The 26,119-nt window shown below is 47.5% G+C and overlaps 1 protein-coding gene across 1 annotated transcript; it reads left to right on the top strand.

Annotated features, from left to right (window-relative positions):
* Window positions 1–1,119: 1,119 nt before the first annotated feature.
* On the top strand, window positions 1,120–20,701 carry LOC121436662 (tumor rejection antigen P815A-like). The gene is made up of 2 exons (XM_041636668.1): window positions 1,120–1,552; window positions 20,460–20,701. Exons 1-2 carry the CDS (start codon window positions 1,120–1,122, stop codon window positions 20,699–20,701), a joined length of 675 nt encoding a protein of 224 aa, XP_041492602.1.
* Window positions 20,702–26,119: the final 5,418 nt, after the last annotated feature.

The raw sequence follows: 26,119 nt of genomic DNA, 5'->3' as shown, positions 1-26,119 counted from the left end.
CCCGAGAGCAGCCAGTCCTGGCAGGGCTGGGGTGCACCACGGAGCATGTTTCCAAAGGTGGCTGGTCCCCTGGGCGTCCCCAGCAGCTAGCCATGTGGGCAGTGGGTGGGCAAGGGGCAGAGAGATAGGCACACCATGCAGATGGGTTTGCTGCAAGCTGCCGGGGTCCAGAAAGCAGCCAGTCCCAAGCAGGGATGGCATACGAGACTACACGGCAGATCAGCGGCCACGCAGGGGACAGAGACAGAGACAGATAAACGAACATACCATACAGAGTTAAGTTAGACATTTATTAGATGGACTGTGAAGGGGAAGGAAAAAGGGGAAAAGGGGGAGAGAGGGAGCGAAGGGGAGAGAGGGAGGAAGTTGGCAGTTTCTCCAAGAGAGGGGACTGGAAGAGGAAGAGTGGGTCTCTGAGGCTGCAAGCAGGATGGGAATGGGCGTGGCTTGTCTCTTAAAGAGACAGAACAATCATTATAGTCATTCTCTTTTGGGTATGAAGTTTGGGGATTGTTAGTAATGTATAGCTGCTTCCTCATGTTAAAAGCTTATATCCTTCCTGCTACAAGATGTCCAAGTGACTTGAGTACCCCAATGTCTGTACAAAAGAACCTGGTATACAGAAACAATAAACAGCAGTTCTATTGTCATGGGAGAATGAAACAAACTCTTAGCTCCTAAAACACCAGAAGTGTGAAGATCCTGATCACTCCTTGGGTACATGAACTTTGTGGAGGCTCATTTCTCAGCCAATGAGCTTAACGTTCTCACGGGGCATCGTTAGTCTTGGGTAGGAACCTTTGAAAGTCCCGCCTATAGCTCTAGCATATCTTTTCCTTTCTGCTTTGTACCCTTCCACCTGAGAAAGTAGTTTCCGCTTACTTTGCCCTCCTTAGTTCACTCCACCCTCTCCAGTTCACTCTGCCCACTCCGCCTACTCTGCCCACTCCGCCCTCTCTCCGTGCAGGAGGGAGGTCCTACCTTCCCCTCTCCCAGCATGCAATGTTTCAATCTGCATAAACCTGTACGGATCTAAGAAGCGAACTGCCGAACTGCCGTCCTGTGACTTGCGGGAGTTATCTTCACTTAGGTTAGCTTCTGGCTGGTTTCTTTTGTGCCATGTCTGATAAGAAAAAGCCAGACCGAGGCCCTAGTGGCTCAGATGATAAAAGTGATGGAAATAGAGGCCGTTTACTGGAGCAGTACTCCCTGGAAGAAATCCTGACGTCTTTGGCGTGGCTGGTCTTCATTGCTGCCACAGCAGGTTTTCTGGCCTTCCAGTTCATCGTAAATGACATTTATGAGGAGGAGGAGGCGTATGAGAGGGATGTGGCCTGGATAGCCAAGCAAAGCAGGCTTATGTACCCTACCGACGACGAGGAGGATGAGGACACTGAGGATGAAGACATCACGGATGATGACATGGAGGACGAGGACCTTGAAGAATTGGAGAACCAGATGGAGGAGGCAGAGGAATACAGGGCAGAAGATGAGACACGCATGGAAGAGGGTGCCAGAGCTATCTACCTCATCGACTCAGCAACCTTTACCGGTAAGTTACCCATGGCCCTTAATCTGGATTCAGGTTGGGTGTTTTCTTAACCACATCCAGAGTAAAGACCACCTCAGAGTTGGGCTCATTCTTCAGTACCATTCCTGTCTCTTATCCCCTCCCCCTCTCCACTCAGCTACCATCCTCCTCTTCCCATTCCTAAAGCTGCTCCCCCAGCTTCCCTTTATGCACCCTTGCTCTATCTACTCTGCTTCCTTCTCCACACCCCTTTAGCAACTTTCCACTCCCTACACACCCATCCCCCTCCATACTAGCCTTTTCTCTCCATTCCTTTCCCAGCTCCCTCCCCCTCTCATCTTAGCTTTTTTTCCCTGCTACCATCCCGCTCCCTGTAACCATTTTGTATTTTTCTTCTCCCTGCTCCCATCCCCCATCCCCCTGACTGCTCCCCTTTTTGCAACTTTCTTCTCCCTGCCCCCGCCCTTGCACCTGGCTCCTCTTTTTGCGCCTTTCTTCTCCAAGCCCCATCCCTCTCCCTGCTCCCCGTTTTGCGCCTTTCTTCTCCAAGCCCCATCCCCCTCCCTGCTCCCCTTTTTTCGCCTTTCTTCGCCAAGCCCCATCCCCCTACCTGCTCCACTTTTTCAGCCTTTCTTCTCCCTTCCCCATCCCCCTCCCTGCTCCCCTTTTTGCGCCTTTCTTCTCCAAGCCCCATCCCCCTCCCTGCTCCCCTTTTTGCGCCTTTCTTATCCAAGCCCCCTCCCCCTCCCTGCTCCCCTTTTAGCGCCTTCTCCCATCCCCCATCCCCCTGACTGCTCCCTTTTTGCAACTTTCTTCTCTCTGCCCCGCCCTTGCACCTGGCTCCTCTTTTGGCGCCTTTCTTCGCCAAGCCCCATCCCCCTCCTTGCTCCCCTTTTTGCACCTTTCTTCTCCCTTCCCCCATCCCCCTCCGTGCCCCTCTTTTTGCGCCTTTCTTCTCCAAGCCCCATCCCCCTCCCTGCTCCACTTTTTCTGCCTTTCTTCTCCCTTCCCCATCCCCCTCCCTGCTCCCCTTTTTGCACCTTTGTTCTCCAAGCCCCATCCCCCTCCCTGCTCCCCTTTTTGCGCCTTTCTTCGCCAAGCCCCATCCCCCTCCCTGCTCCACTTTTTCCGCCTTTCTTCTCCCTTCCCCATCCCCCTCCCTGCTCCCCTTTTTGCGCCTTTCTTCTCCAAGCCCCCTCCCCCTCCCTGCTCCCCTTTTAGCGCCTTTCTTCTCCCATCCCCCATCCCCCTGACTGCTCCCTTTTTGCAACTTTCTTCTCTCTGCCCCGCCCTTGCACCTGGCTCTTCTTTTTGCGCCTGTCTTCGCCAAGCCCCATCCCCCTCCCTGCTCCTCTTTTTGTGCCTTTCTTCTCCCTTCCCCCATCCCCCCTGCTCCCCTTTTTGCGCCTTTCTTCTCCAAGCCCCATCCCCCTCCCTGCTCCACTTTTTCTGCCTTTCTTCTCCCTTCCCCATCCCCCTCCCTGCTCCACTTTTTCTGCCTTTCTTCTCCAAGCCCCATCCCTCTCCCTTCTCCCCTTTTTGCGCCTTTCTTCTCCAAGCCCCATCCCCCTCCCTGCTTCCCTTTTTGCGCCTTTCTTCTCTCTGCCCCCGCCCTTGCACCTGGCTCCCCTTTTTGCGCCTTTCTTCTCCAAGCCCCATCCCCCTCCCTGCTCCCCCTTTTTGCAACTTTCTTCTCCCTTCCTCCATCCCCATCCCCCTCCCTCTCCCCTTTTTGTGCCTTTCGCCTTTCTTCTCCCTGCCCCATCCTCCTCCCTGCCCCCCTTTTTGTACCTTTCATCTTCCAGCACCCACCCCCTGCCTGCTCCTGTTTTTAGTTCCTTTCTTCTCCCTGCCCCCATCCCCTGACACATCCTCCTCTCCTCTCCCTTTTTCCTGCCTTTCTTCTCCAAGCCCCCATCCCCCTTGCTGTTCCCCTTTCCCCTTTCTTCTCCTTGCCACATCTCCCTGACTGTTTCCCCTTTTGCACCTCTCTTCTCCCTGCCTTGCTCCCTTTTTTGCACCTTCCTTATCCCTACCCCCATCCCCGTCTGCCCCCCTTCCCCCCCCTCACCCTCCTTCTCCCTTCCCCCATCCTCCTCCCACCTCCCCTTTTTTTCCCTTTCTTCTCTAAGCCCCACCCTTGCTACCCTTTTATGCCTTCCTTATCCCTTCCCCCATCCCTGTCTGCCCCCTTCCCCCCAACCTCCTTCTCCCTTCCCCATCCTCCCCCACCTCCCCTTTTTGCCCCTTTCTTCTCTATCCCTCCCCTCCCCCACCCTTTTATGCCTTCCTTATACCTGCCCGTGTTTGCGCCTCTTTTTGCAACTTTCTTTTCCCTGCCCCCCCCTCGCCCTTGCAACTGCTCTCCTTTTTGTCCCTTTCTTCTCCCTGTCCCCATCCCCCTCCCTGTTCCCAATTTTAGTTCCTTTCTTTTCCCTGCCCCATCCCCCTGCCTGCTCCCCTTTTTGCAACTTTCTTCTTCCTTCTCCCATCCTCCTAGCATCTCCCCTTTTTGTGTCTTCCTTACCACTGCACCCATCCCCCTGCCTGCTTTCCCTTTTCGTGCCTTTTTTCCTCCCTCCCTATCCCTCTCCCTGCTCTGGATTTTAGTTCCTTTCTTCTCCCTGTCCCCATCCCCCTCCATGCTAACCTTTTTGAGCTTTCTTCTCCAAGCCCCATCCCCAGACTGCTCCCCTTTTCGCGCCTTTCTTCTCCCTGCACCCATCCTCCTCCCTGCCCCATTTTTGCACCTTTCATCCTTGGGCACCCATACCCCTGCCTTTTTTTTCTCCCTCCCCATCCCCCTACCTGCTCCCTTTTTCCTGTCTTCTCCCTGCCCCAACCAGTGCCTACTACCCTTTTTGTGCCTTTCTTCTCTCTGCCCCTTCCTCCTGCATTCTCCCATTTTTGCACCTTCTCCCTTAACCCATCCTCCTCTTAGCTCCCCTTTTTGCACCTTTCTTCTCCAAGCCCCATCCCCCACCTGCTTCTTTTTTTGCGTGGTTTTTACCCCTGTACCTATCTCCCCCTGCCTGTTTCACTTTTTTTGTGCCTTTGTTTTCCCTGCCCCATCCCCCTACCTGTACCTCTTTTTGTGTCTTTCTTCTTTCTCCCCCATCCCCCTGCCTGTTCCCCCTTTTCGGCATTTCTCCCCCTAGCCCCCATACCACCCTGCTCCCCTTCTTGTGCCTTTTTTCTCCAAACCCCATCCCCCAACTGTTGCCTTTTGTGCCTTTCCTTTCTCAGCTCCCTCCCCCTGCTCCCCTTTGTATGTCCCACCTCTCTCTCCATCCTCCTATCCCCTTCCCTGCTCCCCTTTTTGTGACTTTCTTCTCAGTGCTCTCCACCCCCTTCTTGCTCCCATGTTTGCACCTTTTTGTCCCTTTCTTTTTCCCAGCTCCCCTCCCCATTGTCACTCCCCTCTTTGAGCCTTTTCTCTCCCTGCTCTGTCCCCCTCCCATTTTAGCTTCCTTTTCTACCTCCTAACATCCCCTCCCTGCTCCCCTTTTTTGTGCCTTCCCTCTCCAGCACCCATATCCTTACCTCTTCCCCTTTTCCTGCCTTTTATCCCTATGCTCCCATTCTAATCCCTACTCTCACCCCCTCCCTGATCCTCCTTTTCCTACCTCACCTCTTCCTTCTTCCCTCCCCCTTCCTGCTCCTCTTTTTGCATAGTTCCTCTCCCAGTTCCCCTCAACCTCCCTGCTCCTTTTTTTCCAGTCTTCTCCCTGCTCCCTCCCCGCCCTCATCCCCTTCTCATACCTTACCTCTTCGAGATCCCCTCCCCCTCTATGTTTCCATTTTTCTACCTTTAATCCCCAGTTCCCCTCCCCCTCCCTGGTCTTCCTTTTTGGGCCTTTACTCCCCAGAGCCTCTCCCCTCCATACTCCCCTTTTTTTGGTGCCTTTCAGCTCCCTTCGTGCTCCCCTGTTAGTGATTTCCCTTCTTTACTTCTCCCTGATCCCTCACTCCCCTGCTCCCCTTTTGGGCCTTCCTTTCCCTCATCCCTCTCCTACCTATACCCCTTTTAGCCCCTTTCTTGTCCCCTCCCTGCCTTCATTTTTGCCCCCCTTTCTCCCTGTTTCCTCCCTCTCCCTGCTCCCTCTTTCCATGCGTTTCCTTCCCTTGTCCCCATCTCCCCCCCCCCTTTTACACATTTCTGCTCCCTGAGCCCTCTCTCTCATGGCTCCCTTTTTCTGTGCCTTATCTCTCCCTGCTCCCTGCTTCTTGCCTTTCTTTCCCACATTTTGCTTCTTCATTCCCCTCCCTCCACTCACCTCAGTTTCCCTGCCCCCTTCTGGCTTTTCTTATCTCCTAATTCCTTTACCCCATCCCTCTCCTCTTCCCATCTCCCTCCTGCTCCCTACTACCCTAATTTCCCTGCCCCTTCCTGCTTCTTTTATCTCCTAATTCCTTTACCCCATCCCTCTCCCCTTCCCATCTCCCTTGGCCTCCCTACTACCCTGATTTCCTCACCACCCTGCTCTCTGCCTCTTTCCCTTTCCTTCTATCATCTCCCCCTCCCCTGTCAATTCCCTCACTTCACTCTCCCTGTTCCCTTTCCCTCCCCTTCCTTGTGCCCCCTTCCTGCCTCTGCTCCCCCTCTCATCTCACCACTCCAATTCATTACCCCCTCTTTGTTTTTCTCTCCCCATCCCTCCCCCATCTCTGCTCTTCTCTCTTCCTGCCCTCTACCTCCTGCCTCTCCCCTAGCCTCATTCCTTTTTTCCACCCTTCCCTCTTTTCCATCTTCCCCTCCCTGTTCCCCCACTTACTGCTCCTTCCTCCTTACATCTCTGCTTTCTTGCTGCCTCTCCTCCTTTTCTCTGTCCTTCACCCATTCTCCTCCTTCCCCTCTCTGATGTCCTGCATCCCTCTCCATCTGTGCTTCTACTTCCTGCCTATCCTCCTCTTTGTTTCTCCCCTCTCCCACTCTGCTCTCCTTTACATCTTACCTCACCTTATTCCCCCTCCTCTTCTTGCACCTCCATCTTTGTCCTTTCCATCCCCTTTCCCCATCCATCTATCCTCCCCTCTCCCTCCATGCTCCCCTCCCTTTCCTGTTCCCCTTCCTGTCTCTCTTCCCCCTCTTCCCTTTCCTCTCCCATCCCTTGCCCCTCTTTGTTTTTCCTACTGCCTGCTCCCCTCTGCCCACCTGATTGATTCCCTTACCTACTTCATGCCTCCTCCTGTGTATGTCTCCTTTCCTCATTTCCCTCTCTCCACTTCCTCGTTATTCTCAGATCCTCTTCCTTTCTGTCACCCACTTCCCTTCTGTTCCATCTCCCCTTCATCATCCATCTCCTCCCTTCCCTCTCTCCTCTGCTCTTCCCTTCTTTCTCTCCTTTCTTCTTCACGCTTTCCTCTCCCATTCCCCTCTATCTTCCTCCATATCCCCTTTCCCCTCTGGATCTCCCTTTCCAATGGTACTCCCTCTGTTGAAGTAGGAGCGGTGGGCTGCTTCCGGGCACCCCGGCCGCCCACATGGCTAGCTTAGCTTATGCCCCGAAATAATTACATGGAAACTGTTTTCTTTTTTTTTTTTTTTTTTTTTTTTTTATTTCTAATGTCAGCTTTTAATTAGTCAAGATTTATATGAGATTATAAACTCAAATTTCCACACACTAGCCACATTTTAAGTCCTCAGTAACCACATGTGGCTAATAGCTGTCATAAGGAACAGGTTACAGAACATGTCCATCCTTCCAGAAAGTTCTGTAGGGCATGATGCCCTAAAGTAGCACTTAGCAGCTGCCTACCCGGAGCAAGCCACTTACTGCTCGGGTCCTCAGTTTCCTCGTCTTCAAAATGGAAATTCACCCGTCCCTTAGCAAACACGCAACTGAATGCCTGCATGGCCAGGAAGTATTTTTTAGGAGCCCAGGATGTAACATCAAATGACACAAATAAAAAAAAAACAAAAAACAACCCATGGGGCAGACCTTTTAGAGGAAGGACAATGACACCTGTCTCTGAGGATTAATCTGAGGACAGAAAGGGAAGAAATGAACGTGCCAACCCAATTGACATGCTTAAGACATGTTACATGCTATTATTATTTTGAGATAAGCTCTCACTGGAGGCCCAAGCTGGCCTGGAACTCAGTCCTTCTGCCTCAGTCTCTCGAGTGCTGAGATTACAACATTTGCTAGTCTGTTTAGCGGAGCTGCTATTATTGCTAGTAGTTTCTCGCAGTTCTACCACTCAGGACAGTAAGCACGTAGCACACAGGTCTCCATTTTCTATTCTGACTTCATGGCAGACATTGCTAACTGATAGACGCACCCTTCCTCTACCTCTGAGGTTAACAATGGGATTTTGGGAACTGATCACCAGGCTGTACTAACACATATTGCCAGGCCTCTCAATTGTCCCTGTGAAGTTCACAAACTCTGTTCACACACCCCAAACTCCCCGACCTGCACAATCCTGGATGCTGAGATCCCTCAGGTCCTGACTGCAGAGTTGAGGCTTTGTCCCTTGTCCCTCTTTAGAAGAAACAAGCATGTGGCCGGCACCTTGTCAGCTGCACAGTTGCTCCTAAGCTAGGTGCCAGTTGCTGATTCCTTGCTTGCCTGTTGGGTGTAGCCTCTGGCTGGTCTGGCTCTCTTCAGGTGTTGTAGAGTCTGTGGTGCTCTTCTCTTTTATTCAGGAAAGAGTGGGCCGTGTCTAGCTGGGCAATCAGTATTGGCCAAACGGGGCTGAGCGAAGCCAGCCTTGGATCCTATTTCCTCCTTGGAAACTCTGGGGTGACTCATGGCCAGGATCTGTGCAGGACTCTGCCGCATCTTCTGGGGGCGTGGGGAGGACACTTCTTCCTGTGTAGCAGACTTCTCTTCTGCCACCACCACTACAGCTGCTTCTTCCTCTAGCCTGGGGCGTGTGGCACTTAGGCTCTTCGAGGGAGACTGTGGGCACAGCAGCAACTCAGAACCTCTCAACACAATCTGGTACACCTGCAGGTGAAGCATCTCATTGATCCAGACCAAGGGCCCATTTCCACCACTCTGCAGCCTAGCTTGCTGCCCCAAACGGATTCAAGCTGAACTTTGCTTCCAGGTACATATGGCTTCCCACCGGCCTAGTGACAGTTTCTCTGCACGAACTGTTTGGCTCATTAGCTCAAGCTTACTATTAACTAGCTCTTACAAACTTATATTAACCCATTTTTATTATTCTATATTTTACTACAAGGCTCGTGGCTTGCTACCTCACATCTTTGTCTGCTGCCAGACTCCACCTTCTTTTTCCCTGTATCTTTGTTTACACTGGTGGGCAGGAGAGAAATCGGTCCAACAGGACCAGATGGGACAGAGAAAAGACTTCCAACTACAAGAACCAACTCCACAAAGTTGTCTTCTGACCCTCCACATTTGTGCTGTGGCATGTACTCCTCATAATAAATAATAAGGTAAAATTGAAGGATAAACTCTCCTAGGGCCCCTGGAAGGAAAGCATATTTGCTCAAAATATGCATGAATGCCAGGAGAGGCATTTGCACTATGCATGCAAGGTAAGTGGGGGACCAATAGGCAGACTACAGGGGAGAAGAGACCCCAAAGGGAGAAGGAAATGACCTTGTCATCCCAGGCAGAGCAGAGTTTGACTGACACATGGGATGCCCGCAGGAAGCAATAGGGTGACCCCATAGGGGCAAATCCTCCTAAGCACTGAGCTGAGTCTCAGGCACAGATTATATTTGAATTTCATAAATTAATCATGAATTTTGTAGAGACAAAGCCCATGTCACCCCTAGCATACATTCGTTATCAGCCTTAAGGGTGTTTGGAAGCCAGGTGTGATGGTAAGGGCCTGCTATCTAGCTGGAAGAAGTTTGGAGATATGCCTAGGTTACGTAGCAAGTCCAAGGCTGGGCTGGGTAACTCGGTGAGATGCTCTCTTAAAATGACTGGTAAAAAAGGGGGCTGGGGACCAGATGGTGGTGGCGCAAGCTTTTAATCCCAGCACTCAGGAGGCAGAAGCAGTCAGCTCTCTGAGTTCAAGGTCAGCCTGGTCTACAGAGTTCCAGGACAGCCAGGGCTGCACAGAGAAACCCCTGTCTCGAAAAACCAAAGAAGCAGACAAAGGAGTGCTCAACAGGCTGAGACTGCTTTACTGGAGCAGTGAGGGGCCCCCAGCCTTTCCCTGGGAGGAAGGTTGAATGCACTGGGTTCAGGGAGGGTGGTTTATTGTTTCTGCAGGTGGAACAGGAATGCTCAGGCTGGGGCTAAGCCATTCTTCATGGCTAGGGGGCTGTTGCCCATCTCAATTCCTCATGATCCAGGGCTATTACTCAACAATGGTGAGACCCTGTTTCTAAACAAACAAACAAACAAGTACATAAATGTCTCCACTTTGAAGTTTCCAGGTTCATTTCCAGTAACTTGCAATCCCTGCTAGAGCGTGTTGTCCAAACCCCTCAGATCCTGGGTTCCAGCCACACACCTACCTCCTCTTTTTCACGAGTCTCTGGTTTGGCTAGAACAAAGGAGAATGGCTTCCTGCCCTACAGCCTAAGTGGCCTCAGCCCTTTAAAATGGCCTGCAGCCATGGCTGGACACTGGCAGGGAACAGTCTCCAAGCGATCTGGGGCCTCCATTCCTGCTGCTCCTCTCCTATGATGACTCCTTTTCTTATGGACAGGAGGCTGTCCTTTCTTACCGAGGCTGGACTCCAGTGGCGGCACCTCTTTGCTGGGCCCCACCTTTAGGGAGACACAGCCCGTGTACATGAATAAAAAAAAGCTTGCATTACTTAATTTGGCCATGATTAGGGTCAGCGATCTTCCTCCTTGCATCTGTGGGATTTAACACACACTTAACCACTGAGCCATCTTTCCAGCTCCTGGACCACTTATTTGTAAGGATGTTTTCCAGATGACTTCTCATCCCTGGTCCCGTAGGTCCACAGCAGTGTCCCCTCCTGTGAGATACTGACAGCTGCCAATGATGTGCCAAGCCTTCCTCTCCTTCCTTCTGACGTCAGCTGTATGTAGACCCAGAGTCAGTGTCGGCCATCAGGCCTGGGGTAGCAGCTGTGCTTATGACAGTCATTACCTAATTAAATGATACATAAATGTTGAGGTAGAAGAGTAAAAGCCGTGGCACACATCTCTAGGAAGACAGGCGAAGCTCAGAGGCCAGAAGAGGCAAATGATGAAGAGAAAGCACGGGAACCAGGTGGATGGGCGGAGGGAAGCCGTGCCTGTCTGGATGAAGGGCCTGTGGAGTCCACTCTGTCAGTCGCATCAGTGAGAGCACACTGCAGTGGAGGCTGGTGGTGCAGGCCTGTCATCTTAGCAACTGGGAGTGAGGAGGCCAAGGCAGGAGGATTGCGAATTCAGTGCCCCTTAATGAGCCCTTTCTCAAAATGAAAAATAAAAAGACTTGGGAATGTAGCTCAGTGGTCAAGTGCTTACCTGGCAGGTGAGAGGGCCACTACCTCCACTACCCTGAAGATTCAAAGCAAACGCATAAAAATTGTGAGAGAGAAAGGAATGTGGTCCCTGTCTACTGTGCGAAGTTCTGCATCTTCATAGTGAAGATGTGTGGGCACCTGTTATGGTGACTGAAACCAACCTCACTTTACAAGCAAAACCAACCAACAAAACAATCCACCTGTTTTGTTCATAGTTGATGATGCCAATAAATTGACATATGCTTCACTCTCAAAAAAAATCACATTTATTTATCTATGTGTGCATGGGAGAGGGGTACACTACAGGGCCTGCCAGATGGCCCAGCCAGGGAAGATACTTGCTGCCAAGTTGAAGAACCTGAGTTTGATCCCTGGGACCCATAAGGTGGAAGAAGAGAACGGACACAAGTTGACCTCTGACCTTCGTATCTGCACACTGTAGCATGCAGGCTTGGGGCCGGTGCCTGTCGAACTCTTACCAAAAGAGACCTTGACCTCCGTGCAGAACCTCTGGACTCCTAAGTAGTAGAAACCCAGGGCATATTGCCTGAGCAGCCAGCAGCCAGGAGCCCTGAGACTGCACCTTCAGCCCCCACTTAGGCAACGTAATCTTTCTGACATCCCTGAGTACCTCTTTTTAAAGCCCTTACATTGGTGAGATCAGCTCATTCCATTAATAGTTCCGTCTATAAATATTACTTCCCAGGGAGGCACCTGTTTCAAGGTGCAGCCACTTGCTGAGGAAGCAAGAGTCGGGCGTGTGCTATTCCACCTGGCAGGTCAGCTGAGGAGGAACTTTTTTCCTTCAGCTTTTAGCCCCAAGGAAAACATGGAAACCATGGCTCTGAGCTCAAAGAGTCTGTCGGGGTTCTGCAAAGACAGAAATACAGCAGTTGAATATGATGGGTTTTTATGTTTTGTTTTTAAACATTTTTTAAAACTCTCTCTCTCTCTCTCTCTCTCTCTCTCTCTGTGTGTGTGTGTGTGTGTGTGTGTGTGTGTGTGCGCCTGAGTTTTTTTTTTTTTTTTTTTTTTTTTTAGTGTTTCAAAGATGGATTTAATTTTCTTTTTTTTTTTTTAATAATTTTTTTATTAAGAAAAGAAGAAAAAAAACATAAACAAAAAGCAAGTTTCCACCTCCTCCCAGCCTCCCATCTCCCTCTCCCTCCTCCCACCCTTCTCCCCCTCCTCCCACCCTTCTACCCCTCCCCCCACTCCTCTCCCCCTCCCTCTCCAGTCCACAGAGCAGTCCAGGTTCCCTGCCCTGTGGCAAGTCCTAGGTCCTCCCCCCTCCGTCCATATCTAGGAAGGTGAACATCCAAACTGGCTAGGCTTCCACAAAGCCAGCACATTAAGTAGGATCAAAACCCCGTGCCATTGTCCTTGGCGTCTCATCAGCCCTCATTGTTCGCCATGTTCAGAGAGTCTGGCTTTATCCCATGCTTTTTCAGTCACAGTCCAGCTGGCCTTGGTGAGCTCCCAGTAGATCAGCTCCACTGTCTCAGTGGGTGGGTGCACGCCTCGTGGTCCCGACTTCTTTGCTCATGTTCTCCCTCCTTCTGCTCCTCATTGGGACCTTGGGAGCTCAGTCCAGTGCTCCAGTGTGGGTCTCTGTCTCTGTCTCCATCCATCACCAGATGAAGGTTCTATGATGATATGCAAGATATTCGTCAGTATTGCTCTCGGATAGGGTCATTTCAGGTTCCCAATCCTCAGCTACCCAAGGAACTAACTGGGAACCTCATGTTGGGCACTTGGGAGCCCCTCTAGGGTCAAATCTCTTGCTCACCCTAAAGTGGTTCCCTTAACTAAGAATTGTGGTTCCGTGCTCCCCTATCCACCTTTCCTTTATCCCAATTCTCCTGGTTCCCCAAGTCCCCCCTCCTTCCCTTCTACCTTTTCTCTCCCCATCTCCCCTTACCCCCATCCCACCCCACCCCCAAAATCCTAATTTTCTCCCCGGCAATTGGGTCTACTTCCCTTAGCCAAGAGGATAACTATATGTTTTTCCTTGGGTTCACCTTCTTACTTAGCTTCTTTAGGTTCACCTATTGTAGACTCCGTGGCCCTAATTTATGGCTAGAAACCAATTATGAGCGAGTACATCCCATGTTCATCTTTTTGGGTCTGGGACACCTCACTCAGGATAGTGTTTTCTATTTCCATCCATTTGCCTGCAAAATTCGAGAAGTCATTGTTTTTTACCGCAGCGTAGTACTCTAGCGTGTATATATTCCATACTTTCTTCATCCATTCTTCCATTGAAGGGCATCTAGGTTGTTTCCAGGTTCTGGCTATTACAAATAATACTGCTATGAACATAGTTGAACAAATGCTTTTGTCATATGATAGAGCATCTCTTGGGTATATTCCCAGGAGTGGTATTGCTGGGTCCAGGGGTAAGTTGATCCCGAATTTCCTGAGAAACCGAAACACTGACTTCCACAGTGGTTGCACAAGATGGCATTCCCACCAGCAATGGATGAGGGTACCCGTTCCTCCACAGCCTCTCCAGCAAAGGTTATCCTTGGTGTTTTTGACTTTAGCCATTCTGACAGGTGTAAGATGATATCTCAAAGTTGTTTTGATTTGCATTTCCCTGATTGCTAAGGAAGTTGAGCACGACTTTAAGTGTCTTTTGGCCAATTGAACTTCCTCTGCTGAGAATTCTCTGTTCAGTTCAGTGCCCCATTTTTTAATTGGGTTAATTAGCATTTTAAAGTCTAGTTTCTTGAGTTCTCTATATATTTTGGAGATCAGACCTTTGTCTGTTGTGGGGTTGGTGAAGATCTTCTCCCAATCAGTAGGTTGCCTTTGTGTCTTATTGACTATGTCCTTTGCTTTACAGAAGCTTCTCAGTTTAAGTAGGTCCCATTTATTCAATGTTGCCCTTAATGTCTGTGCTTCTGGGGTTATACATAGGAAGCGATCTCCTGTGCCCAGCTCCTGTAGGGTACTTCCCACTTTCTCTTCTATCAGGTTCAGTGTGTTCGGGCTGATATTGAGGTCTTTAATCCATTTGGACTTGAGTTTTGTGCACGGTGATAGATAAGGGTCTATTTTCATTCTTCTACAAGATGACATCCAGTTGTGCCAGCACCATTTGTTGAAGATGCTTTCTTTCTTCCATTTTATACTTTTAGCTCCTTTATCGAAAATCAGGTGTTCATAGGTTTGTGGGATAAAATTCGGGTCTTCTATACGATTCCATTGGTCGACTTCTCTGTTTTTATGCCAGTACCACACTGTTTTCATTACTGTAGCTCTGTAATAGAGTTTGAAGTCAGGGATGGTAATGCCTCCAGAAGATCCTTTATTGTATAGGATTGTTTTGGCTATCCTGGGTTTTTTGTTTTTCCATATAAAGTTGATTATTGTCCTCTCCAGATCTGTGAAGAATTTTGATGGGATCTTGATGGGGATTGCATTGAATCTATAAATAGCCTTTGGTAGAATTGCCATTTTTACTATGTTGATCCTCCCAATCCAAGAGCAAGGGAGGTCCATCCATTTTTTGGTATCCTCTTCAATTTCTTTCTTCAATGCCTTAAAGTTCTTGTCAAATAGATCTTTCACTTCCTTGGTTAGATGTACCCCAAGATATTTTATGCTGTTTTTGGCTATTGTGAATGGTGAAGCTTCTCTGATTTCCCTCTCTGCTTCCATATCCTTTGTGTATAAGAGGGCGACTGATTTTTTGGAGTTGATCTTGTATCCTGCCACATTACTAAAGCTGTTTATCAGCTGTAGGAGTTCTTTGGTGGAGTTTTTGGGGTCGCTTATGTACACTATCATATCATCTGCAAATAACGAAAGTTTAACTTCTTCCTTTCCAATTCGAATCCCCTTGATTCCATTATGTTGTCTTATTGCTATTGCTAGAACTTCAAGCACTATATTGAAGAGGTATGGGGAGAGTGGACAGCCTTGTCGTGTTCCTGAGTTAAGTGGGATGGCTTTGAGTTTCTCTCCGTTTAATTTGATGTTAGCTGTCGGCTTGCTGTATATAGCTTTTATTATATTTAGGTATGACCCTTGTATCCCTATTCTCTCCAAGACTTTTAACATAAATGGATGTTGAATTTTGTCAAATGCTTTTTCAGCATCTAATGAAATGATCATATGGTTTTTTTCTTTCAGTTTATTTATATGCTGGATTACATTGATAGATTTTCGTATGTTGAACCAGCCCTGCATCTCAGGAATGAAGCCTACTTGATCATAATGGATAATTTTTCGGATGTGTTCTTGGATTCGATTTGCCAGTATTTTGTTGAGGATTTTTGCGTCGATATTCATGAGTGAGATTGGCCTGTAGTTCTCTTTCCTGGTTGAGTCTTTGAGTGGTTTTGGTATCAGAGTAATTGTGGCTTCATAAAAGGAGTTTGGTAATGACCCTTCTGTTTCTATCTTGTGGAATACATTAAGGAGTATAGGTATTAGATCTTCTTGGAAGATCTGGTAGAATTCCGCATTGAAGCCATCTGGTCCTGGGCTTTTTTTGGTAGGGAGGTTTTTGATAACCTCTTCTAATTCTTCGCGACTAACAGGTCTATTTAGATTGTTCACCAGGTCCTGATTTAACTTTGGTATATGATATTTATCTAAAAAAGTATCCATTTCCTTTACATTTTCCAATTTTGTGGCATATAGGCTTTTGTAGTAAGATCTAATGATTCTCTGAATTTCCTCTGTGTCTGTGGTTATGTCCCCCTTTTCATTTCTGATCTTATTAATTTGCAAATTCTCTCTCTGCCGTTTGATTAGCTTGGATAGTGGTTTGTCAATCTTGTTGATTTTCTTCAGGAACCAGCTTTTTGTTTCATTGATTTTTTGTATTGTTTTCTGTGTTTCTATTTTGTTGATTTCAGCCCTCATTTTGATTATTTCCAGTCTTCTACTCCTCCTAGGTGAGTCTGCTTCTTTTTTTTCTAGAGCTTTCAGGTGGGCTGTTAAGTCTCCAATGTGAGCTTTCTCTGTTTTCTTTAAGTGGGCACTTAGTGCTATGAACTTTCCTCTTAGGACTGCTTTCATAGTGTCCCATAAGTTTGAGTATGTTGTTTCTTTATTTTCATTGAATTCCAGGAAGACTTTAATTTCTTTCTTTATTTCTTCCTTAATCCAGCTATGGTTCAATAGTTGACTGTTCAGTTTCCATGACTTTGTATGCTTTCTGGGGGTAGCATTATTGTTGAATTCTAACTTTAATCCATGGTGATCTGATAAGACACAGGTGGTTACTAATATTTTTTTGTAACTGTGGATGTTTGCTTTGTTACCGACTATGTGGTCGATTTTCGAGAAGGTTCCATGAGCTGCAGAGAAGAAGGTATATTCTTTCCTGTTTGGATGGAATGTTCTATAGATGTCTGTTAAGTCCATTTGATTCATTACCTCCACTAATTCTCTTATTTCTCTGTTAGGTTCCTGTCTGATTGACCTGTCCATTGGTGAGAGAGGAGTGTTGAAGTCTCCTACTATTAGTGTGTGCGGTTTGATGGCTGCCTTGAATTTTAGCAATGTTTCTTTTATGTACGTGGGTGCTTTTATATTAGGGGCATAGATGTTCAGGATTGAGACTTCATCCTGATGAACTGTTCCTGTTATGAGTATAAAATGCCCCTCTCCATCTCTTCTGATTGATTTAAGTTTAAAGTCAACTTTGTTAGAGATTAGTATGGCCACACCAGCCTGTTTCTTAGGACCATTTGCTTGATAGGCCTTTTCCCAGCCCTTTACTCTGAGTAGGTGCCTGTCTTTGTGGTTGAGGTGTGTTTCTTGTAAACAGCAGAATGTTGGATCCTGTTTTCTTATCCAATCTCTTAGCCTGTGCCTTTTTATAGGTGAGTTGAGTCCATTGACATTAAGTGATATTAATGACCAGTGGTTGTTAACTCCGGTCATTTTTTTTTTTTTAGTCGTAGAGTTTGTGAGTTTCCCTTCTTTGTTTTGTGTTGGTGAAGGGTCTCTAGATGTCTGAGGTATTGTGGTCATTGTTGGACTCCTTGGTTAGTGATTTTCCTTCAATTACTTTCTGTAAGGCTGGATTTGTGGCTGCGTATTGTTTAAATTTGTTTTTATCCTGGAAAATTTTATTTTCTCCATTTATAGTGAATGAAAGCTTGGCTGGGTATAGTAATCTGGGCTTGCACCCATGGTCTCTCAGTTTCTGCAGTACATCTAACCAGGACCTTCTGGCTTTCATGGTTTCCATGGAGAAGTCAGGTGTAAGTCTGATAGGTTTACCTTTATAAGTAATTTGGCCTTTTTCCTTTGCAGCTCTTAATATTCTTTCCTTATTTTGTATGCTTTGTGTTTTGATAATTATATGGCGAGGGGATGTTTTTTTTTGATCCAGCCTATTCGGTGTTCTGTATGCTTCTTGCACCTTCATAGGAAAATCTTTCCTTAGGTTGGGAAAGTTTTCTTCTATAATTTTATTAAATAGATTTTCTGGACCATTGAGCTGCCCTTCTTCTCCTTCTTCTACTCCTATTATTCTTAGGTTTGGTCTTTTTATTGTGTCCCATATTTCCTGAATGTTTTGTGATGAGAGTTTGTTGGACTTGCTGTTTTCTTTGATCAGTGTGTTTATTTTCTCTATGGTATCTTCAGAATCCGAGAGTCTTTCTTCTATCTCTTGTATTCTGCTGGTTATGCTTGTTTCTGTAGTCTCTATTCGTTTACCTAGATTTTCCATGTCCAGACGGCCCTCTGTTTGTGTTTTCTTCTTTGCCTCCATTTCAGTTTTCAGGTCTTGAACTGTTTCCATTATCTGTTTGATTGTTTTTCCTTGGTTTTCTAGGGTATCATTCACTGATTTATTCAATTCTTCAAACTTTCTGTTATATTTCTCATCCATTTCTATAAGGGCGTTTTTTACATGCTGTTTAAGGGTGTCAATCACTTTCATGAAGTCAATCTTTTCTCCTTCCTCTTGATTAAGGGGTTCTTGTCCTCCCGTTGTGAGGTCGCTTGTTTCTGGTAGCTTCATGTTGCTTTTCAGCTTGTTGGGCGAATTCTTGCCTTGACGTCGGCCCATCTCTTCTTCCAAATGCTCCCTATGGATCTTCTTTTACCGGATTAGGTCTCCTTGCCTACCAAACGCTGTCTCTCCCCAATGTTGGCTCTCCCAATGCTGGGACTCCCCAATGCTGGGTCTCCTGGCGCCGAAAGATCAGGCCTCCGTGCTGGTTGGGCAGCTCGCAGACAAAGCGCCTACCCCGCTTGGTGCAGGCAGGCCACAGAAACAAAGGAACTGCTGCCCCCCGGGAGCCCCGGCTACTCGGACTCAGCGCCCAGATAGGCTGGGCTGGGCGATGCCACGCGCCAAAAGAGGGCAGTGGGGGCGAAGTGGGGAGGGCTCTGGACGGAAGCTGGGTGGGCCAGGAAGTAAGAGGCAGCACCCGGGGAGTAGAGGCCCTGCAGAGAGCCCAAGCAGGACAGGGGGCCAAGAAACCCCCGAGCTCCCCGTCCCAGGCTGGCGCCGTGGGCCAGAAACTCACCCCAATGCTGGGTCTCCTGGCGCCGAAAGATCAGGCCTCCGTGCTGGTTGGGCAGCCCGCAGACAAAGCGCCTACCCCGCTTGGTGCAGGCAGGCCACAGAAACAAAGGAACTGCTGCCCGCCCGGGAGCCCCGGGTACTCGGACCCAGCGCCCAGATAGGCTGCGCTGGGCGATGCTACGCGCCAAAAGAGGGCAGTGGGGGCGAAGTGGGGAGGGGTCTGGACGGAAGCTGGGTGGGCCAGGAAGAAAGAGGCAGCAGAGAGCCCAAGCAGGACAGGGGGCCAAGAAACCCCCGAGCTCCCCGTCCCAGGCTGGCGCCGTGGGCCAGAAACTCACCCCAATGCTGGGTCTCCTGGCGCCGAAAGATCAGGCCTCCGTGCTGGTTGGGCAGCCCGCAGACAAAGCGCCTACCCCGCTTGGTGCAGGCAGGCCACAGAAACAAAGGAACTGCTGCCCCCCGGGAGCCCCGGCTACTCGGACCCAGCGCCCAGATAGGCTGGGCTGGGCGATGCTACGCGCCAAAAGAGGGCAGTGGGGGCGAAGTGGGGAGGGGTCTGGACGGAAGCTGGGTGGGCCAGGAAGAAAGAGGCAGCAGAGAGCCCAAGCAGGACAGGGGGCCAAGAAACCCCCGAGCTCCCCGTCCCAGGCTGGCGCCGTGGGCCAGAAACTCACCCCAATGCTGGGTCTCCTGGCGCCGAAAGATCAGGCCTCCGTGCTGGTTGGGCAGCCCGCAGACAAAGCGCCTACCCCGCTTGGTGCAGGCAGGCCACAGAAACAAAGGAACTGCTGCCCGCCCGGGAGCCCCGGGTACTCGGACCCAGCGCCCAGATAGGCTGCGCTGGGCGATGCTACGCGCCAAAAGAGGGCAGTGGGGGCGAAGTGGGGAGGGGTCTGGACGGAAGCTGGGTGGGCCAGGAAGAAAGAGGCAGCAGAGAGCCCAAGCAGGACAGGGGGCCAAGAAACCCCCGAGCTCCCCGTCCCAGGCTGGCGCCGTGGGCCAGAAACTCACCCCAATGCTGGGTCTCCTGGCGCCGAAAAACCAACTGTTTTCTTTTAAACACCGCTTGGCCCATTATATCTAGCCTTTTCTCGGCTAACTCTCGCACCTGGACTAGCCCATTTCTAATAATCTGCTGTAGCCCACCAGCTGGCTTACCAGGAATGATCTTAACCTCTGTCTGTCTGGAGTGGGAGAATCATGGGGACTCTCTGACTCAGCTTCTTTCTCCCAGCCTTCCATTCTGTTTACTCCACCCACCTAAGGGTGGGCCTATCAAATGGGCCTAGCAGTTTCTTTATTGCTTAACCAATGAAATCAACAGATTGATATATGACACTCCCACATCATCCCTCCTCCCATTTCTCCCTTCCCTTTTCCCCTTCTCTTTCTCTCCTTCCATCTCCCTTCCTCCCCTTTTCCCCTCTCCCTCCTCCCTTCACTCTCTCTTTCCCATCCCTTCTCCAAGTCCCCTTCTTTTTCTCTTCCACCCTCCTCTTTAAAGGGAGGTCCCATTTGGGAGGCAAGGAACAGAGCAGAATGGGAATGTCAGAGCTGTGGGCAGACAAGGCTGAATTCAGATAAGGCTAGGTATCTGAGGACCCTGGAATCCAACCAGCAGGGGCTTATCTAGCCCTAGGTAACCAGGAAGAACAAAGTGGTAGTGAAGTTCTTTGCCTCTGTTGGAGCATCTTTCTCAAATGCAGGCCATGTTGAGAGCTTGCCTAGCCTTGTTGAATAATAGTAGAGTTTGAAAAGTAGGTGCCAGTGTTTTTTTATTTTATTTTAATTTTTAGAGAGATTAGTACTTTGATGGTTATATTCTGCTAAAAATACAACAAATACAGACTGGAGATTTTGATACCCTTATGTCCCATGGGTTGTGAATAATAAACTATGTATACAGGAAAAGCTGTCAACATGCAGATTTATTTTAGGATGAAGACATGTTGGGACCATAGACGTGTTTCTAAATTGCTCTCTCTTGTTCATTTTTATGTTCTCCAGGTGTTCCTAACCGTAAATTAAGGAAGAATATAATCAGGTTTAATGTGCTTAATTTCTTCCGTGAGCCTAATTTCCTGGTGCCTATACCAAGAGAATCGGAAGAGCCAATTGAATGTGAGTGTGAAGATGCTGATGAAGAAGCTGCTGAAGCTGCCGAGAAGGAAGAGGAAGGAGATGAAACTGCGAAACCGGAAGGGGAGTTGAAAGAGGACCTGGACTCCAGAGAGGACTCCCTGCCTTAGGAACACAGGTACTGGCTGCTCCCACTAACCATTCCTAACATAGCCCTGAGCTTCATGGTTTTTGAAATATGTTTTTGGCAAGCAAAACAGTTGTTAAATTTTCGTATTATTAAATATTGAATTAAATAAGTATTAAATTTATTTAAGATTAAACTAAAATAGCTTACTATTCATAATGTGCTCATATGTTAAGCAGGAGTCAGTTGTTTGTAGATGCAAGTCCTTTAGACTAAGAGATTGCTTACTATGGATGGGAGTTTTCAGACTTGGTAGTAAAAGATGAAGAAGAGAAATTCTGTCTGCATTGGGTGGATATTGTTCTTATAGTGCTAATAAAAGTTGGGAAAAATTTAAGTGTTTCAAGTGAAATCACATCTCATGATTCATTTGTAAGTTAACAGCCTAGTTTTGATTTTACTATCTTAAATGACATAAAAGTAAACAAATACATACAGTTTTTACTGAATTGGGAATTAGGCATTATATTTCCTGTGTTCATCTTTGACTCTTTTTGTCTTTCTGAATTTTCCCATTTCTAGGCCTGGCTTTAAAGAGATGAAATTTTGTATTTAAAAAAAATAATCTTTTTCAAATTTAATTTTTGATTTAAACTTTTGATTTAATTTTAGGTTAAAAATTTTTAAATGAGAATTTAAAAGAGATGAAAATCTCATTTTAAAGAGGCAACATATGAGTAGCTGGGGGCCTACGGGAATGTACAGGGCTGATATATAAACATATAAAGTTTTCTGCTCTGAGAAGCAATAAAGAGAAAGACAAAACAGGCCTTTACAGTGATTGCCAGTAGGATAGTGAGGTTGATAGGACCAGATTACAGAAGCTATCAAACTTATGGGAACTCTGATAACTAAAGATTGGTTAGGGAAGAACAGAAGGGAAATGTTTTAGTTGTTACTTGTTGAGAGACAATGGCAGTTCATAGAATTGGAAGTCAGCAGTGCCTTTTAAAGGGATACAAATATTGCTTGTCTCTTACTTCCTCCTACAGTTGCAAAGCCCAGAAGAAAGAAATGGATGGAGGAAGAGGAAATGGTTTTCACTTGTTTTCTCAGTTTTAGTAGTCTAGGAAACTGATTTTGTTCTAAAGTTCATTACACCGATGTCATCAACAGACATCTGACCACACAGTAACCTTTTATAGATAAGTAAGGCTATGTTTGTTCATGTTAAAAATAAAAGTTTGACTTGCATTAACTACAGTCCTTTCATGTTAATGTTAATTCACATTTTAAAAAAGCTATTCAGTTTTGCCCCATTTTGAAAAAGAAAAGCCACTAGCTTATCAGGATACTAAATAATACTGATGGGTCACTGTGAACCATCAGCAGCAGCAGCTGCAAACTTGCTAAGTGTACATTCTCAGACTCTACTCCAGACTTACTGAATCCGAGATCCTTAAGGCAGACCTTCAGGCAAGAATTTCTAAGTCCTCTAATACTTCTGAGCACCTGACCCTCAGAGTACCACTGACTTGCTGCAATGGGGGAAAGACTTGGTAGAACCAGCCTTCCTTAGCTCCAGATGTAAGTAAGAAGTAAATGGAGCATTTTTTAGAAAGATGTTAGTGCTTTGGGGATGTGCCCTTGAAGGAGATATCAGGACCCTTCTGGCCTCTTCTTATTCTTTTGCTTCCTTGCTGCCATAAGGCAAGGAGTTCAATCCACCACATCTTCCTTTACTGGTATAAGTCGCTTGCCACCAGCGAACACAGAGCTCATGAAAGAATGCACTTACTTCCCAAGGCAGCTGCAACAAAAGCATGAACTGGGTAGCTTTGAACAATAGAAGTTAATTTGCTCATAGTTCTGACCGCTGTAAATCTACAATGAAGTAGTTAGGAGAGTCATTCCTTCTGGGGATGCTGAGAGAGAAGCTTGTCCTTTCCTCTATGCTGGCTCCTGGAGGTTGACACCAATTTTTGGTAACAACTGTTGAGCTGCAAATGCATTCTTCTGATATTTTTCTCTATCCTTGTGTAGTATTTTTCTTTGGATCTCTGTCTCTAGGTTTGTTCTTTATCAGGGTGCCAGTGAGTGAATTAAGGGTCCACCTTTATCCAGTATTATTTCATCCTAGCATTCTATTTGTAAATATTCTTAGGTCACACCCATGGAGTCTTAAGAGGGGCTTCTGCAGCATATCTCTGTGCAGGACACCATTGAACTCATTAAGGTATGATGGGGAGCCCACCAGGTCATAACCATTCAGACGCAGTTTATAGCCAACTGAAGTCTTAATTTCAAGCAGCTGGGACACTCAGGCCTATGGGGACCCATGTGTATCCCTGAGTATTTAGAGAAAGAAGTTTTAAGGGCAAAAGCTACATCCTGGTATCTCATTTTGCAGCTCCAGCAGGGACGCTTTACACAAGCAAGTACCTTAACAGCAGCTACCTGGAGGGGGTTCTGCGCACGCAGGCAGTTTAAAGGAAACTAAGTTATCTGGGGTTTCTTGATTTCAGTTTTCTCAAACAGAGTTGGGAAATTTTCCATGGGATTCTCCATCAAGGAAATCAAATTCTAGTTAAACCTAATATAACCTCAGCAAGAATACAAGACGGAGGAACCTTTGCAATACCTGCCCCGTCACAAAGGAGCAAAGATTGGGTGGTGGTCATAAAACACAGATAAAGGGAAAAACAGGGGAAATGTAAAACAATACCTTTATCATGTTTGTGGTGAAAGGCGTGCGCGCACGTGTGTATGTGTGTGTGTGTGTGTATGTATGTATGTCTGTGTGCATTTCCTTTATATGCTGCTTATCGTCATAATTCTTTCTGAACGCTAATTGCATCCTATATATGTATATGTACATAATGTATGTGGGTATAAATGTATGTATTTATGTACAAACATAGCATTCAGAAAGAATTATGAAGAAGATAAATACCATAATAAAGACAGAGTTCTTTTTTAAAATTTCCTTCTTAATTTAGAAAAAGTTCCGAGCCTGCAAAAATATATTGTTGGGGAGCCAACAATTAGGCATCTGGCATCTGCAGAGCCTTTTTCGTCAGACCTGCAAACAATGAGAGAGAGAGAGAGAGAGAGAGAGAGAGATAGAGAGAGAGAGAGAGAGAGAGAGAGAGAGAGAGAGAGAGAGAGAGAGAGAGAGAGAGAGAGAAGCAATGTGGGTGGTTCTGGTGCACGTTGGTTGCAAGTAAGGATTTGAGGATTCCTCTGGGGTCCTCTTAACATGTTCTGGAAAGCCAGGGCTTGGAAGGCAGTTATGTTCAGGTTTTGTTACCAGTATGAGATGGTGGCCTTCAGGAAGCCTGAAGAGTGGCATAGGTTAAATGGACTGGTTAGAGAAACACACATAAACAATTAAAGTCATTCAAAACAATGCCAGTCATGCTTTTAATTGTCATGTTTAGGGTTGGAAAGATGGTTCAGCAGTTAAGAGCATTTGTTTCTCATGCGAAGAATCTGTATTAGAGGTTCAGTTCCCAGCAACCATGTAATATTTAATTAACTTCTATAACTCTAGTTTCAGGGAAGCTGCTGCCCTCTTTCTCCTCTGAAGTCACATACATGCAGCACAGACACACTTGCAAGGCCAACTCTCATTTGCATACCTGGCTCTAGGAGGAGATAGGAATAGTTGTTGTAGCAGTGTGGTCTCAGGACACCACCAAGGCCTCAGATTGTATCCCCAACCCTGGGTTTCTATGTGACCATTAGTGGCAATGTAGGACCCAGACTTGAGGTCAGATCCCCCAGCCTTGGTAGGACCATGGAACCCAACATGGGACTTAGCAGCAGCTGGGTCTGGATGTGACAATAGCCCCCAGAGACAGTATGGCCCAGTATAGCATATGGCCCATTTTGGCATTAAGACACAAACTTGGCCCTTAATCTTGGGTGTCTGCAGGGCCTTTGATGGTAACAGGAGAGGAGCAGGGAGCGATAAGGCAAAAAAAGGGGGCCCAAGGGAGAGGGATCAGGGAACAGATATATGCAAAAAGAGGAGAAGGATAGGAAAGTGGAGGAAAGACATGGAAAGTGGAGCCTGGAGGGGAACAGACAGAGAATTAAGATATGGAAAGTGGAGCCTGGAGGGGAACAGACAGAAGTAAGACAGGGAAATGGGAGGCTGGAGAAACAGACAGAGGTAAGACATGAAAAGCAGAGCCTGGAGGGGAACAGACAGGGAAGTAAGACATGGAAAGTGGAGAGTGGAGGGGAACAGACAGAGGAAAGACAGGGAATTGAGAGGCTGAAGGGGAACAGACAGAAGTCAGACATGGAAAGGGGAAGCTGGAGGGAAGAGACAGAGTAGTAAGGCATGGAATGTGGAGCCTGGAGGGGAACAGACAAAGGTAAAACATGGAAAGGGGAGAATGGAGGGGAACAGACAAAGAAGTCAGACATGGAAAGGGAAGCCTGGAGGGGAACAGACAGAGGTAAGATGGAAACTTGAGCCTGGAGGGGAAGAGACAGAGGTAAGACAAGGAGAAGGGATTCTAGAGGGGAACAAACAGATGTAAGACATTCAAAGGGCACATACGGGAACAAACAGAGGTAAGACATGGAAAGCAGACCTGGAAGAAAACAGACAGAGGAAAGACAGGGAAATGGGAGGCTGGAGAGGAACAGACAGAAGTCAGACATGGAAAGGGGAGCCTGGAGGGGAACAGAACAGAATTAGGACATAGAAAGTGGAGCCTGGAGGGGAAAACTAAGAAGTAAGACATGGAAAGTGGAGCCTGGAGGGTAACAGACAGAAGTAAGACATGTAAATGGGAGCATAGATGGGAACAGACATAGATAAGAAGGTGAAATGGGAGGCCGGAGTAGAACAGATAGAAGTTAGCCATGGAAAGAAGAGACTGGAGGGGAACAGACAGAGGTAAGACATGGAAAGTGGAGCCTGGAGGGGAACAGACAGAAGTAAGACATGGAAAGTGGAGCCTGGAGTGGAATAGAGGTAAGACATGGAAAGGAGAGCCTGAAGGGGATCAGACATAGCAAAGACAGACATGGGAGACTGCAGGGTAACAGACAGAGAAATCAAACATGGAAAGTAGAGCCTGAAGGGGACAGACAGAAGTAAGATATGGACACTGGAGGGAAAAAGACAGAGAAAAGACATTCTAAGGAGAGCCTGGAGGGAAACAGACAGAAGATAGAAATGTAAAGTGGAGGCTGGAGGGGAATAGACAGAAGTAAGACAAAAAAGGGGAGCCTGGAATGAAACAGACAGAGGTAAAACATAGAAAGGGGAGCCTTGAGTGGATCAGACAAAGGAAAGACAGGGAAATGGGAGGCTGGATTGGAGGAACAGACAGAAGTAAGACATGGAAAGTGGAGCTTGTAGGGGAACAGACAGTGGTAAGACATGGAAATGGGATCCTGGAATGGAAAAGACAGAAGTAAGACAAGGAGAAAGGCACCA

This window comes from Microtus oregoni, unplaced genomic scaffold (assembly GCF_018167655.1).
Source record: "Microtus oregoni isolate MIOR12 unplaced genomic scaffold, Mior012 000050F_001, whole genome shotgun sequence".
Classification (NCBI taxonomy): domain Eukaryota; kingdom Metazoa; phylum Chordata; class Mammalia; order Rodentia; family Cricetidae; genus Microtus; species Microtus oregoni.
This window is presented reverse-complemented; position numbering and strand designations above follow the sequence as displayed.